General features: G+C 41.2%; 2 protein-coding genes across 7 annotated transcripts in view; one reads left to right on the top strand and one right to left on the bottom strand.

Annotated features, from left to right (window-relative positions):
* SLC25A21 (solute carrier family 25 member 21) overlaps window positions 1-16424 on the bottom strand; it is a 502852-nt gene that overhangs the window by 8155 nt on the left and 478273 nt on the right. For 5 of the 6 annotated variants that reach the window (XM_084791661.1, XM_084791664.1, XM_084791663.1 and 2 more), the window contains one exon: window positions 16116-16280. The exons of the other annotated variant lie outside the window; for it this stretch is intronic. In XM_084791661.1, coding sequence (XP_084647787.1) covers window positions 16116-16280 — 165 coding nt within the window. The remainder of the gene's footprint in view (window positions 1-16115; window positions 16281-16424) is intronic. 6 annotated transcript variants of the gene reach the window in all.
* Window positions 1-16424, top strand: part of PAX9 (paired box 9) — a 46312-nt gene that overhangs the window by 25087 nt on the left and 4801 nt on the right. The window lies entirely within an intron of this gene.

Below are 16424 nucleotides of genomic sequence, written 5' to 3'. Positions count from 1 at the left end.
CTCCTATCTCTTGATCTATTTGGCAAGGATGGGGTGGTGTGTGTGTATGTGTTTGTGTGTGTATATGTGTATGTGTGTGTACATGTGTATGTGTGTGTACATGTGTATGTGTGTGTACATGTGTATGTGTGTGTATGTGTCTCTGTGTGTATATATGTATGTTTGTATGTGTTTGTGTGTATATTTGTGTGTGTGTGTGTGTGTGTGTGTGTGTATGTGTGTGTGTGATCTGCCACACCCAGCGAAGCACTATATGCTTGGGGCATTGTTGGAGTCTAAAATTTAAGGCCTTGGAGACCCCCATGCTGGCAGTGTGTTCACTGGCAAGATGATGCGTCAAACCTTGACTTTGTACATTCCCCAGCATGATTCTAAGAACACAGAGGTAGCTCCTAAATACAGCTGTGAAGTCTGGGTCCTACCTCAGACCCATCTCAACTTCTCAGATCACCTTCCTTCCTCGTTGGGAAGAAGCAGGAAATGGTTTTATGTGGGGCTGGTGCAATGGCTCAGCAGGTAGAGGCTTTTGCACACACACAAATCTGACAACTTGAATTTGAACCCTGGATGTCACAAAGTGGTAGGTAGGAGAGAACTGACCTTTGAGAATTGTTCTCTGATGTTCATATGCATGCCTGCAACACAGACAATAGACACACACACACACACACACACACACACGCACACACACACTCACATTCACCCTCACACAACAAACTAACTAACTAAAGACATTAAGATCCATTCTAGAAGCCAGTAATTTTGGTGCTCTTAGTAGGCAAAATGGAGAGTCAGTCACTATGCTTATGGTGTAGCCAAAAGAATATTCTCTTCAATTGCTTTCTGAATCGATGGCCAGTCTGTTCTTTTGACTCCATAATTTGCTTTGTGCTGGAATCCAGGTAGAGCTCGTAGGCCACAGCCAGCACTCTGGCCTTGCCTCTGATGCCTTCATTACATCATCGTGCACACAAAACTTCAGGATATTTTCATCAGGAATTTTCCTCTGTGTCCCCGAGACACTGTCTTAACCACAACCATCTCTCTCACCTATTCTACAGACAGTTCATTTTTGCATATGTCTCTATATCACGCCAGGTTGCGAGCCCACAGGGCATTGGCCATGCATCCCACTGCTTTGCATTGTCTGCCCTCCACAGGAGTGCTGTGGCACACACCTGTGCTTGCACACAAACTAAATGAGTAAGTTAACAGAATTTTAGACGTACAAGGATTGCTATAAGCACAACTCTAAAGAGAAGCGAGAAAGGGACGAAGGAAAGGAAGGAGGGTGGAAGAGTGAGGCAGGGCAGGAGGGAAAGGACAGGGAGAGTGAACGAGTGCACAGAGACAAGGAAGCTCCACTTGTGGTTGTGGCCAGAGATCCACAAAGAGGCCATCCATCATATCACACCCCTCCAGTGCGTTCTATCAGTTCTAGGTGAAAGCATTTCCCTCCACATCAGTCAAAAGGCATTATAGATCTGAGGCTCACGGTTTACCACTACATGAAGGAAGAGCAGAAGAAAGTCCCACCCCCACATGCCTGATTCCATAAAAACACTTGAAAACTCCCCTCACCTATGCTGATTAGTGTGATGTGGAATTAATAAAACTCTGGCTGGAGGATGGATGGAGGTATAGCTGGAAAGAGTCTCGGTTAGGCAAGCAAATGGTTTTCCTGTGAAATGCGTGCCCAGTGGCAGCCTGAAGGAGGCTTAGGTGAGGCTGGGTGAGGAGGAGAAGACCAGTGCTTTGTGTTTGCTGAGGACACAGGTTGGGGAACGAGCGAGGATGACAGAAGGAGGAGTCAGTATTAGAATATTAATTTCCACTGGACTAAGCCCACGTGAAATGTAAGCATAGCACAGCTAAATGTCTTACTTTAGCCAGCTGCACATGTACAAGATGAAGACTATATCTAATCTGAGGCTTTTGATTATCCATAAAGTTACACACATGCCAGCATCTTAATGTAAAGCAACATAGATTTTTTCCTCTTTTTAAAAAAAATTTCCTTCCCCAACAAATCCTTCCAAAATCCATCTCTGTATAGTTTCTATGTATTAGAAAAAGCACGTTAGGTGTGAATCTTTAGATATGTGTATTTCAATGGAGTACACATAGAAGACAGGAAACAAAAAAAAGAGGCCATGAGGGGGAGATCTCAAGGGAAGGGGATAGAATGAAGGTAGCATAAAATGGGAAAGGAAATAATAACAGAAGGATTAAATGGAGTGGGGGATGGGAGGGACTATGGGGTGGGATAAATAATATTTAAGACTTTTTAAAAGGTGACATGAAAACCTAGTGTTAGTAGAAGTTCACACACACATGTGCATGCAGGCACACACACACGTGCACACACATACACACACACACACACACAGAGGCACACTCTAGATAACAGGGATAATGTACACAAGACACCATAGATGTCAAATAAACATCTCATTAGCAAGTATGGGTTACTTTTTTTTAAGCTGTTGGTCAGGGGGCCTCCCATTGGCCCCTCAAACATCACACATTATTGCCACTGATCTTGGTTACTCTCCAAAACTTGGTTGTAAGCACTTATTGCTGAAGAAAGCACACACTTGCGTCATAGGACATAGAAAAGTCAAGCTTGTACTGACCGGGACACTCCATCCCTATTAAGTAGCTTTCATGGTGCTGGGGAGTGCTATTGCACAATGCTAAGGAGGAAGACAGTCAGCAGCTATACAGCTGTTCAGGAACCCTTCCAGCTACCATAATAAGACCTAGCCTAACTAGATGTGTCAATGATGCAGAAGTGGCCTGGATGTTATGGACCTAGTCAACCATTTTATAATAGGATTTAAAAAACCAGCATCAAGATGCAACTCGTGCCTGGTACCATTAGCTGGGGGAAAACACCAAAACAAAACAATGAAACAAACAAAAAAACATGGCCAGTGAGGTCAGAGGCCCCAAAAGAGAACCTAAGACTATTATTCTACTAAAGTAATAAACATTTCCCAAAACTCTTATCTTTATACCTATAGATTAGTGTATCACGCAGCCTTCATCAGAGAAATCTTTCCTTCCTTCCTTCCTTCCTTCTTTCTTTCTTTTTTTTTTTTTTTGAGTATTGTGAGGGGTGTTTAATGGCTGTGGCCTCACTTGCTGTTGCTGCCACAGAATACCTAACACTTGGTAACATATCTTTTTTTCTCTGATTTTTTATTGATAATATTCATATTACATCTCAATTGTTATCCCATCCCTTGTATCCTTCCATCCCTCCCTCCCTCTCACTTTCACCCTATTCCCCTCCTCTGTGACTGTGACTGATGGGGACCTCCTCCTCCTGTATATGATCCTAGGGTGTCAAGTCTCTTCTTGGTAGCCTGCTATCCTTCCTCTCAGTGCCACTGGGCCTCTCCATGAAGGGGAAACAGTCAAATATGGGGCACCAAAGTTCGTCCTTCATTGCTGGTGGGAATGTAAACTTGTACAACCACTTTGGAAATAGATCTGGTGCTATCTCAGAAAAATGGGAATAGGGCTACTTCAAGACCCAGCTATTCCTCTCCTTGGAATATACCCAGAAGATGCTCCAGCACACAACAAGGGCATATGCTCAACCATGTTCATAGCAGCCTTATTCATAATAGCCAGAACATGGAAACAGCCTAAGTGTCTCTCAGTAGAAGGATGGATAAAGAAACTGTGGTACGTTTACACTGTGGAATACTACTCAGCTATTAAAAACAAAATCCCCCAAATTTGTGGACAAATGGATTGAACTAGAAATGATCATAATGAGTAAGTTAACCCAGAAGCAGAAAGAGTCAAATGGTATATACTCACTTATATCTAGGCACTAGCCCAAGGGAGCATGTCCCATGAAAGTCTTCATTTACCAGGAAAGTGGGATAGAGATGAGGGCATCCTATTGAGACTCTAGGTGAGAGAAGTATGGAAGATTGGGGAAATAGAAGTATCCAGAGGGTCTTAGAAACCTACAAGAAGAATACTATGATAAGCAGATCTGGGTCTGCTCAAACTATGACACCAACCAAGGACAGTATGTGCAGGAAGCAACAAACCCCTACCCAGATCCAGCCAATGGACAGGACATACTCCACAGTTAAGTGGAAAGTGGGGACTTTGTTTCTTTCTTTCTTTCTCTCTGTCTTTCCTTTCTTCCTTCCTTCCTTCCTTCCTTCCTTCCTTTCTTTCTTTCTTTTTTTTGAGACACAGTTTCTCTGTTTTAGGCCCAGCTATCCTGGAACTCACTCTGTAGACCAGGGTGGCCTTGTGCTCACAGAGATCTGCCTGCCTCTGCCTCCCAAGTCCTGAGACTAAAGGCGTGTGCCACTACTGACTGCCTAGCTGAGAAGGTGCTTTTTCAGTGGATGGTGATTACTACAGAGACCCAGAACTGGTCCACGTGTAGAGAATAAGAGATTATAAATGTTAAGCTAAATGGGACGTCTATATCCCATCCCTCCCCACAAAGCTCAGGGATTGTTCTCAGAGAAGGGGTAGGAAGATTATAAGAGCCAGAGGTTGTATATGACTTCAGCAAAACATATTTACTGGACATGACAGCACCTTTACTCATACAAAGTCACAGCAGCTATTACTGCTTGCTCACACAAGACCTACACAGGACCAAGGCAGCTGGAAACCCCAGCATGGAAGGAATTCTATCCCACTGAGGCGCTACTGGCAACAGATTGCTTCTGGGAGAAGGACAGTCAGGTTCTTTCAGAGAGGCAGACCCTGAGAGACTGCTCCTGCTCCAGTAGATGGTATACACCCAAGAGCACACAGGCAGCACCAACTGGACCCAGTGGGCTTAAAAAATTATGTCTAACTCTTATCAAAGAAGCTTCCCTTTGTAGGAGATGGAGATCATTACAGAAAACCATAATGGGTCAAAATGCAGGGATCAACTGGTTGTGGGGTGCCAAGCCCCAGTGGGTACATCTAAAATATGGCTCTTAAGGTTCATGGAATATCATGTGGGAGGGGCCAGAGATATTGTAAGAACCAGATGACCAGGAAGTCTGCTGTAAGACTGTGCCTTTTGAAATGTCAGGGAAGCTACTCTCAGGACACTTCAACAATGTGACTGCCTAAATAGGACCTGAACAATGATGATGCCAATTGACATGCAGACATGAAAAGGTGGAATCTCACAGGGTCCCACCCCCGGAGAAAGAACTAGTAACTGCTGAGAGAAGGAGAATTAGTCTTTCTCATGGATGATCCTCCAATAGGTTATCTGATACCAAATGGTCAGCCCTGAACTCAGAGACACACACGCCACACTAAACAGGTTAATGGGTTATTATTTATATAGTTCTGCTTACACAGATATAACAGTATTAATAAAAGAAAAAGATAACTTGAGAAGGAGGGAGTGGGGGCATAGGAGAGATTAGAGGGAGGATGGCATGGTAGGGGTTAGAGAGAGGGGGAAAGTGATATAATTATATTATAATAAGATAAAAAAAACAAAAAAAGGTAAAAAAGAGCAGATGAAGTTTGGAGGAAAAATCACTGGGGGAAATAGAGGAAGACTTGTGCAGAGGAAAAGAAAGTTGGATTGGATTTTTAAAAAGTCATCATACACATGTACAAAAAAATCAAAACAATAATAAAAAGAAAGATATATGTTCAGATCATGTGTATTCAGAATTGGTCATCTCAAAATTATAGCAATGTTTAACCTTACATAGCCAAATTGGACACATCTTAAAACAGGAAGAGATAGAGTGCACAGAGGACCACACCACTGGAAGGGTAGTTGAAGAATTACAGATAATGTCCCAGGGCTAGTGGACCCACACATTTGAAGAGGTATAGAGAAAATTGACTAATGGCACAAGCACGGGCCTTTAACTGCCTGATTCAAGTCTAATAGAAGTTTATAGAGATGGGTACCACACTCTTTGGGGGGGGTCTGCTTTGGAACCTTTAAAGGGAAAAGGATATGCCTTGTTACATTCATCTTCATGTATACCAGGCCTGACACATCATAGATGTTTCATCAGTACCTTAGGTCTCCTATATGAGGACACAACAAACAAAGAAGCAAGTCACACGGAGGTCCATATACACACTTGTTAATCACCTGGGCACAACCACAAGGCAAATGACAGTAGCTCATCCTTGCTTTCTCTACAGCTGGCAAAGCTGGCCATCAAAATGATGTGGTGTGCTGAAATCACAGTTGCCTCCTGGTGACTGAGTGAGGAGCAGCCTGCGTGAGAGCGAACTGTATTTCTTTCTTTTTATAGAAGCAATGTATATTGTAGATGTTGACTAGGTCTCGAGTTGACTAGGAGTAGTTAGTGTTCCATTCACCCTTTCATCTTCCTAACCTTGTCTCTATAGTGCTGTTTTGTGCACAGACTTTGACAAAAGCATTTTGCCCTGATGTCATCGCATCATGCTGTTTTGTCCTCAGTGAAAAAATAAATCTGCTATTGAAGCTTAATTAAAACAGTACAGTTGTTTCCACTTGACAGATATCAGAAGAATCTATGGGAGTGTTTGTTTTCTCTTCATGTGAAATAATTTGGGGGAAATGCTAGCTCCTCACTCCACAAAAGGTCACTAAACTAAAATGAGATGGTTTAATTGATAAGCATTCTTTAAGGAATGTGGAGTATTCCCAAGATTCTATCCTTGCAGGGCTCCGGCTTTTGGAAGGAAATCAAAGTCTTGTTAAGAGCCCGAATCTAAATGTAGCCATTCAGAAAATAGCCATGAAAATTCCTTCCCCCAGCTAAGCTATCTGCTCTTTAAAGTATTCTGAAATGTAAAGTAATTTTCAAGGTCTTAGCCACTTAGCTCAAGTCATAAAATGTACAAAATGTCAAAATGATTTATGATTTAAGCATAACAGTTATCACTTGATTGCTTCATGTAAGTTTCATATACAATATGTTCTTTGTAATTATGTGTTATCCATACATTTACATGGTTTGATAATACCTTTTGAGAGCTAATTAAGTTTTTGGGTATTATCATACAAAGGAGAAGTCAGTGTTTACACTTGGAAGCCAGTTGGGTTTTTATATTTTGGCATGCTTTGTCTATTCCTTACCTCAATATAAACATTGACTCCTAGGAAAACTAGCCAACCAGAAGTCCCAAAACAAAATTCTAAAGGTTGCAGGATCAAGGCAAGGGCCAGAACGAGAGGCTTTGATGGGCAGATGATGAAGTGGACGTCTTGGAATTGGCTTTGCCCTTGAGCTCCCACTTCTGTACCTTCATAACGCAAGTTTCCCACACTTACTTAGATAACATATGCTCCATATAACCCCCTAGTCAAAGCACGTGAGAGGAGTAGACTCTGAAAACTACATCTCTAAAAGGTTCCCGTCCAGTTAGCTTTTGCAGTTTCCGCCTCCCGGTTCTCCACACACCAGCTTCCCTCAAGCTTCCATCTCCTCCCAAGGCACCAAGTCTCCTCCCGCCCCAGAGAAGTCCCACGGTGCGGTGCTTGCTCTGTCTAGTGCCCTCATCCTCTTCATGCTGGCCTGACTAAAACTAACCCCGAGCTCAGCCTGCGTATTGTTACTGAGTAAGGCCTCTGCATCCTTACCCTACTCCACCATGGGTTGAGGAGAGTCAACGTTTCACAGCTTTATTATACCTGACTTCGCTATAGCCTGATAGCTGTCTTCGGAGAAGATTTGGCTCCTCAAATGGCGATTAGTTAAACTGCCATTTTCTTCCACTAGACTGTAAACCCTGCTAAGGCAGGGGCAGCGGAGATGCTTAGAAAGACGATGCCTGGCATGTGGTGGGTGGTGCCACTAATGCTTGTGGACCACACGGATAGAACGGATTCACTGAGGATCTAGGTTTCTTGTACTTAGTTTCCGTCCACTTGGGTGGTGCCTGAGTGGAAACATTTTGTCTGACGTTTATTTAAGAAAGTGTCTGAATCTCTGCCCCTTCCTCTCTGCCTTTCCCGATTTCCTCCTCCCCCAACACATACACTCTAGGGAGTCTGTGAAAACTGCCAATTAAAGGTACTCTTTTACCACAGCATCTTGTCACATACCCTGGAATTTCACAGAAACTATGTACTTGTAGCTTCCCCCAAGTGGTTCATAGAAAGGAGAGCTGTTCTTAATGAACCTTTAATGCTCCTGGCCTTCCTATTGCTGCGCGATTGGTAAGACTGATGATCAAGTGAGACAGAATCAAGGAAGGAAACTGTCATAAATTAAACCCTACAATGATCCAATTCTATTGAGATTCTTCTTTTCAAAATACAAACAGCTCAGTTTAAGTTCTCCGCTTGAATCCAAATGTGAATTTTCTACTCAGCTCACTGTACACCTTAGGGAAAGGGGTAGCTCTCAATCATGCAGCCAACAGCACTGCACATTCCTTCTGATAAAGTGAAGGATGTCTGCTGTTGTCTTTCAATGTTCTATAGGGTTTACAAAACAAAGATGATATTAAAAAGACGAAAAGAGAAAATTGTTTTTATTCCTGGAAGGCAGTTTTGTTATGACCATTATCTTAGGAGAAAACAAAAATTTACTTGACTTAATGCTGTCTCTAGTTAAGCGACTGCAGGGACAGGCCTTAATGGTATATTAAGCAAGAATTATTGAATAGATGAAAAATTATTCTCCTAAACCCACACGTGTAATTTATATCATGACAGAATTTAACACAAAAACTCTATTTTTCTTGGCACAATACCTGAGAACATCCTTAGCAGGAATGTAAACTAAAAATGTAGTTTAATATTTCTGACAGCTCTTATTTTTAGGTGTGGACATCTACTATTATATTACTTATGGAAATATATGAATAGTAGCAAATATAGAAATAGGAAAAAATTATTAGAGGCACAGAGTGCTTTTACCTTATGATTCTAATCATGCATCAATATAAACACAATACACTATGAAGATCCCCAAAGCAGAATGGGAATGAAGAGTTTTGTTTTGTTTGTTTGTTTGTTTTTGGAGTGAAAACTTACTCCTGTAGATATTTGAAAAAGATGCCAGTATTTGTGTCAATTAACATTTGATTCTCGTGGGCTTTACTCTGAGGAGTGATGGCCTCTTTCCAGGGAGGGAAGGCAATTCTTCACAGTGCCATGCTGTTTTATTTCTGTGAGATGTGAATGAATGCCCTGGTAACTGAGTTCGGTGGTCACTTAATATCCCAAAGGGTCCTCTCTGTGTTGCAGCTGCTGACTATACAACACTAATGCCAGCTCCCCTGAAGGGATGTAGCCCAGGGCTATACAGCCCAGTTCTTCCCCGGTTACGTCTATAGTCCTGTTCTAGGGATTGAGGGAGTGTGAATGTGGAATGGGGCGGGAGTTTCCAGTCAGAATGAAGGAGAAGAGTTTAGTTATAATGTCTGGACATTCTGGCTACTTTACTAACTTAACATTTCATAACAATTTAAAACTGCTATAACATTTTAAATTTTGATTTTTAAAGTGTGTGTGCGCGTGCGTGTGCGTGTGGTGTCTATGTGTGTGTTGCATGTGGGTCTGAGTGTGTGTGTACATATGTGTGCAAGGGTTGTGCAGGTACTCGAGGAGGCCAAGAGGCATCTGATCCCCCTGAGAACTGGAGTTAACAGATGATTGTGAACTGTCTTATGGGGGTGCTGAGAATCATATTGGGGTCCTCTGGAAGAGCAGAAAGTGCTCTTAACCACCAACCCGTCTCTTCAGCCCTGAAATGTTCTAACCCTTTTATGGAGATCATTTCTGTGCAGCAAAATATAAATTAAAATGTGGAGTTAGGACTTGGGGGTATAGAGCAGGGCTGGGGTCTCTGGCTCAGGTTAATTGTGTTAGCAATCTTCACTTTTGAGCCCTAACTGCCTCCTTTGGTTTCCTTAGCAAAAACGAGTTATCATAAGATTCAGGTAAAATAATAAAGTCTACAAAAGTGGTTTCAATAGTGAAATGGAACCAAAAGTCAGAATAATGATATCTGAAAACTTTATATGCCAGAGACCGACAACCTGAAAAGCCACTTGAGCTGCTGATGGCTTGGCTATCTGACCTGAAATAACTGGGTTTAGTGTCTCAGATTCCTACTTTACCTCTGCAGACATATTTTACAGTTGGTTCAAATGTTCAAAAATGACTTGGGCAATCTGTTTCATAAAGTTCCATTAAATTTTTATTGATTTATTTAGGTTATAAAATTAATACATACTAAATGTAAAAGCTTCCAACTGTTCAGAAGAGTGTATAGAAAGGACTTCCCTGCTTACTACCTCTTAGTTTCTCATACTCACTGGTCAATCTGTGTCTCTCTGTCTCTCTGTCTCTGTCTCTGTCTCTGTCTCTGTCTCTGTCTCTGTCTCTCTCGCTCTCATATGCACACACACAGACACACACAGACACAGACACGTGCACGTCTCTCAAATTTTACTCCCAGAGCTAATCATTATAAACCATTTATTGCAAAAGCAAACCCTTTGAAGACGGAAAAATTCTGCAAGGCATTAGAGATTAAAAAAAAAAAATTAAAGAAAAATCTAGAAGTATCTCATGCCAGTCAGAGTTGATGAAATCTCAAATTCCCTTGGAACAAGAGCCTGAGCAATTGCTGGCTTAGGGAATTGAAACAATAACCCTGTAAACAGACTGTCCAAAGTGGATGGCAAGAGACAGCCTACAGCAAAGATGGGATAATGCCTTCAAGGAACACCACCTCCTCATCATGCTTTATAACAACTCGATGACGTTCTTCAACATGTTTTAATGATTATCATACCTTCCCCTTCACAAAGGATTGATTTATTATGGCTTAAATTTAAAGAATACTGGTTTCCCAGTTTTGAGTCAGGATTAGATTACAGAGCACATAAAATCAATGACTTTGTTCTAGGAAAGGAAAACACAGTGTTCGTTTAAGAGCAGAGAGAGCAGTCCGAGGGAACATTTCCTCACGCACTTCTCCACGCTGCTTCCAACACTGCCCGTACCCCATCTCCTGCTTCCCAGTGTTGTCATCAGCACCACCACGCTTAACACTTTTATGGTATCTTAACATTTATAAACTATTTTGTATATTGTTTATTTTAATTCTCAACATGACTTTATGCAATATAAGAACCACCACAGCCTCTCAACTTATAGATGAAAATGCCTGAAGCTCAGAGCGGTGAGTGATTGGCTCAAGGCCATTGAGCTATGAAGAAACGGGCCCTCTGCTTCCACAGAGGTTAACTGACCCTGCCCAGCTGTGTCTGTCCAGCCCCGGCCCCTTCTCTCAAACCCTGGGACCCACACTCAGCCAGTAGACGCCACGTCTGCACTCTGTAGTCTCAAAGGCAATTGGACTCAGTTTCCTGACTGAGCCTATAATTTCTTCTGTCATCTGGTTTCTCTTTTCGTGTGTTTCGCCTGGTGAAGGACATCATTACCCTTTCAGCTGCCTAATCAGAAATCTAAGTATCAATTTTATCACCTCTTCATGTTATCTCAACCCACGCATATATTCTGTCACCATACCCTGTACATTCCCTATGACTATTTCTCAATCTATTTTCCCTTGTCTTCACCATGAACCCTACAGTTCCAGGCCCTACAGTCCCACATTGAGATAGTCTCCATGTATGAATTTTGCTTTTCTCTTACCATCATCACGACCTTCATTTTCACACCAAACCCAGAGTTATCAGGTAATTATTCAGCTTAAACTTTCTTGGTGGCTTCGTAGCTATCTGGCTTGTATCTTTACTCCTCATTAGAATTGATTTTGCAATTTAAAAGTACTATTCTTATATTTTTATGATATTCTTTTCCCTCCCTCAGTTTCTCTCAGGTCTTTCCCCTAACCAAATTCTTTCTCACTTTTTGCCATTTTTCATTAAAATTTTCTACACAATATATTTTGATCGCGTTTCCTCTCCCCCAGTTCCTCTCAGATTCTCTCCACCCCTCTATCTACCCAAGTTTAGGTTCTGTCTTTTCCCCCATTCTTTTTTAGAAAAAAAACCTCACAAGAATGAAAATTTAAAAATAAGAGGAAAAAAAAAACCTAAAGTAAAACCAAAACAAACAAAAAAAACCCCAACTCCCCCAAAAAACAACCCCAACCCTCCAAAACTCAAAGATGTTAGAACAGAACAAAATGAAACAAAAAGTCCACAACCCTCCAAAATATTAAATTCTTTTTGTTTTGGCCAACTACTCACTCTTAGCAAAGAAACACACACACACACACACACACACACACACACACACACACACACAAGAAAAGAGCCAGTACAAACCTGAGTCCGCCTGTGTGTCTAACACTTCCTGAGCAGGGGCTCTGTCCTGGAGTGCAGATGATGCATCCAGTGTCACTCCACTCAAGCAAACTGATTTCCTCTCTCCCACCTGCGTCTGAGTGACACTTACACCTGGTGACCCCTAGATTCTATGTGCAGCATCACTCCTACCCTCCCGTATAGGGGGCCCAAGTGCCAAGATCATTAAACAAAAAAGGGGCAAGTTATTTTTAGTTTGGAAACTAAAGTGTGGGAATGAAATTCTGAGCTCACATGGCAAATTTCATTACTGCCCTAAGTAGGTTATGATTTGAAATTGTTGATAGTCAAATAGCTAGGAAGCAATTCCTTGGCTTTCTCCGCTAGTGTAAAGTTGTAGAGAAAGGATTTCAGTAGAATTTATTGGGCTTTCACTATATATTGATACAGGGCCTCATTTTGCAGTGCAGGCTCACCTGAAACTCACTATTTAGCCCAGGTTGGTCTCGCCACAACCTCCCTACTTCAGTCTCCTAAATGCTGGAATTACAGGTGTGAGCTACCATACCAGACAATATTTACTTTTAAAAATAATTATAAACCGTATTTCAACAGCTTCTTTATTAGCTATTACTTTGGATGGTATGTGAGAGAGTGAAGTGTCTGGGCTTGAGAATTCATTGTGATAAGAATTATAACATAATTATAAAAAGTCAATTCCAATTCTGCTGAAGAGGTGGAGGCAGGAGGATGGTGAGTTTAAAACAGGCCTGACATAGAGAGTACGTTCAAGGCCAGAGTAGGGTGATGTAGTAAGATGGTGTACCAAAAAAAAAAAAAAAAAAAAGCAAAACAAAAACCCCCAAAACCAATAAAAACAAAACAAAAACTAAAACCATAACGAAAAATGTAACTTTTAAAAGAGTTTTCTTAGGTTTGTTTTTATTTTATGTGCATGATGTTTTGCCTGCATTTGTATGCACCACATGCTACCCACAGAGTCCAGAATAGGATGTCAGATCCCCTAGCACTGGAGTTACAGACGGATATGACCTGCCATGTGGATACTGGGACTTGCATCTGGGACCTTTGCAACAGCCAACAAATGCCCTTAACCTCTGAGCCATCTCTCCAGCCCATATCTTTTGTTTAACGAGTTAGGAGAGAACGTAATATTCCTTAGGGTCCTGGTTAATAAATTAAGCCTTTGTTTATTAGTCTAGTCTCAATGTAGGAAATGCTGGCTAACAGAAAATTCATTTGTTAAACACCCATTAACATTTCATTAAAAAGATTTACCAAAAAAAAAAAAATTTGGACAGCCAAGTCTAGGGTGTCTTGGGAGAGCAGTTCACACCATGCCTTTCTGATTGCGCTATCCTTTGGAGCGTTGCCTGCACAGTGGTAGCCTGTCCACGCTGCTGAGGTCATTAAAATTTTGGTTACTTCCAAAATGCCTGCTCTGGCAGTCTACTGAAACAGTGTGGGGAAAGTTATCTTGGCAAGGTGAAAAATCTCCATTTTAAGAAACATTTCCAAAACCAAACAACTAACCTCCTGGATACAAAGACCCTATTGTGTTATTTTCTTTTTCTTGGGGTTCCATTTGGTTAGGGTGAGACTCGCTCTAGCTCTGAGCCCTTCAACTGTATAAACTCTTTCCCAGCTTCCTATACGCTAACATCAATTAACACAGTGACTTCCCCCAAATGCCAAGGTGTCCCTCAGGTGTGCAGGGAAAGGAAACACATTTTCCTGTCATTTCTTCCTTCATTCATGTGATTCATTTAATATGGATTTCCTGAGGACCTGCTCGGCACCACTGAGGATATAGCAGTGAAAAAAAAATCCAGGAAAAGCTCCTGTTCTTGTTAAATTGCATTTTTATATGCGCTTTATGAACGAGGGTGGGAGACGAGAGCCGTGCAGACCTAGGCATGCTGTGGGGACGAGTGTTAGAAACGCCCATTGTTTTTAGACAACAGTGATTTATTACATGTTAAAAATGCGATGAGACTTGTTTTAGAATGGCAGTCCAGTTTTAGAAGGCTGGAATTGGAGAGTTTGTAAAGCATTTTTCACACATGATTAGAAGTAGTATTAGCTAATGACTGTCAACACATTGCTTGTCTAAATACAATCAAATTCTCTTTTTTTTCCATTAATTAATTTATTCAGTTTTACAGTCTGATCGCAGCCCCACCCACCTCTCTTCAGTACTACGCTCACGTCACTCCTTCTCCCCTTTCTCAGAGAAGGGGAGGCCATCCCCACCCTGGACAATTGAACATTGTCAACATGCCTGTTTAGCGGCCTTTTTCGTGGCTTCTTGAGAGCCCCCTTGAGAAAAGGGAACACTTTCTGGAGTGCCCGGCACACAGAGAGAAGCACTTGACATGTTGGTTGTGAGCCTAGCCTTTAATGGTTGAGCCATCTCTTGGGTTAACCAAGAGAGGCGCTTAATTAAAGTGCTTATTGAAATAAGACATTGGATTCATATTAGTAACAAAAGTTGGTTTGCAAACAGGCAAGAAGAATGGATACCTTCTGTTTCCAAACACAAAGGATTGTGTGATCTTTTAAAATAATAAACTGCTAGGTTTTTGTCTTTTTTTTTTTTTAGTTATGTACAACACTTAATAACTGTAGAATGCTTAACTTTAGAACAAAGTTTGAACCTGAAGATATTTCCTTATTGGTATTTTAAAGGTAGAGTCTTGTTATGTAGCTTATGGTTCAAACTGATGCTCCTGCCTCAGCTTCCAGAGTTCTGAGATTACAGGTATGAGCCACTACTTGTGGATTATTTAATTAGTTTTGATGATCACTTGCATGTAGAGAATGGACTGTGGTCACAGTCACCATTATCTCCTCTTGCTAGTTCCTGTGTCCCCAACTGTTCATCTTCCATTTATATGTATCTAGTAACATATATACATCTTACTGATCGTCTTGAATTGTTTTCTTAAATATAAATGAATCTACTTTACTTTACTTTATGTTACTTTAATAGCATATGCATTAAAATACAGTCATAAATGTAATGATGTAGCAGTGCTTAATTTATATAAATAATTTATATAATCCAATTCATCGTATGCAGTTTACATGTGGCTCCAGACTTTGGGTAGCTGGAGAAATGGAGGAATTAAACACATCTCTAATGTTATCTGAGTTGAATTTTTTTTCAGAGTCTGAAGCACGGACTTGTCATCATGAACGTCAAGCTTCGCGGAGGGGAGGCCCTGGGGTGTGTGAGTTACGCGCACACCATAGGCAGTTTTGTACTATAGGCGTTAGAAGACTTGGTGGCTCCTACAAGTTATCATCAAATGATAATGTAGTAAGCATCGTTGTTATAGTATAACAGGAACAAATGACTTCAGAAGAGCGGGTTTAACCCTCACCTAAATAAGCCCAAGTGATTTTACAACATGCGATTGGAAATATAGCCTGACATTTCCCCTGTGACCTCAACTGATTTAGAGTATAGGGGAGGGGGAAAAACTTCCATGTTTTTGAGAAAGTGATGTGAGTGAAATAGAGATGAAATGATAGCACAGTTTGTAGAGATTTCCATTAGTGATTGAATGAAAATCATTCACATCTAAATGGGACATTCGTCGTGGAGGTTATCCTCCCCATCAAGACTTGGGTTCAGGTTCAGCTTTACTATTGATCTTCATAGACTTTATCTTTGAAGTCTCAGTTTCTGGATTTGAAAGGGAAAGAATAGCACTCAACATATAGACTGACGGGGTCAAATAGATAAGGGATGTGAATTTGGTTAGGCACAGCAAATACTCTATAGATGAAGCTACGCACATTGGTAAGCTTTCCACTCAACAGATCCTAAATGGTTCTATATTTACCTTACTGGACGGAATAACGTTCTTGACATTGTGGTAGAAGCCAAAATAAACCATGTTGAAAATTCCATTACGCCCCAGAGTTGCTGTAATTCCTTTGTTGAGGCCCTGGAGCCCCAAGCCTTCCTTCTTAATGATTTGTCTTGCATAAGCAAAAGTAGATGGTTGCTGTTAGAGAGAGAAGCCAAGCAAGATACATCATTTTGGGACCATGAAGTGCAGCACATTACTATACTAATGTCCTTTCATGCCAGAATTATGAGGAACTATTTTCCCAAACAGGAAAAAAAATCATGTTTATATCTGGGTTTT

The sequence above is a fragment of the Acomys minous genome (assembly GCF_964271855.1).
Source record: "Acomys minous genome assembly, chromosome: 8".
Classification (NCBI taxonomy): Eukaryota; Metazoa; Chordata; class Mammalia; order Rodentia; family Muridae; genus Acomys; species Acomys minous.
This window is presented reverse-complemented; position numbering and strand designations above follow the sequence as displayed.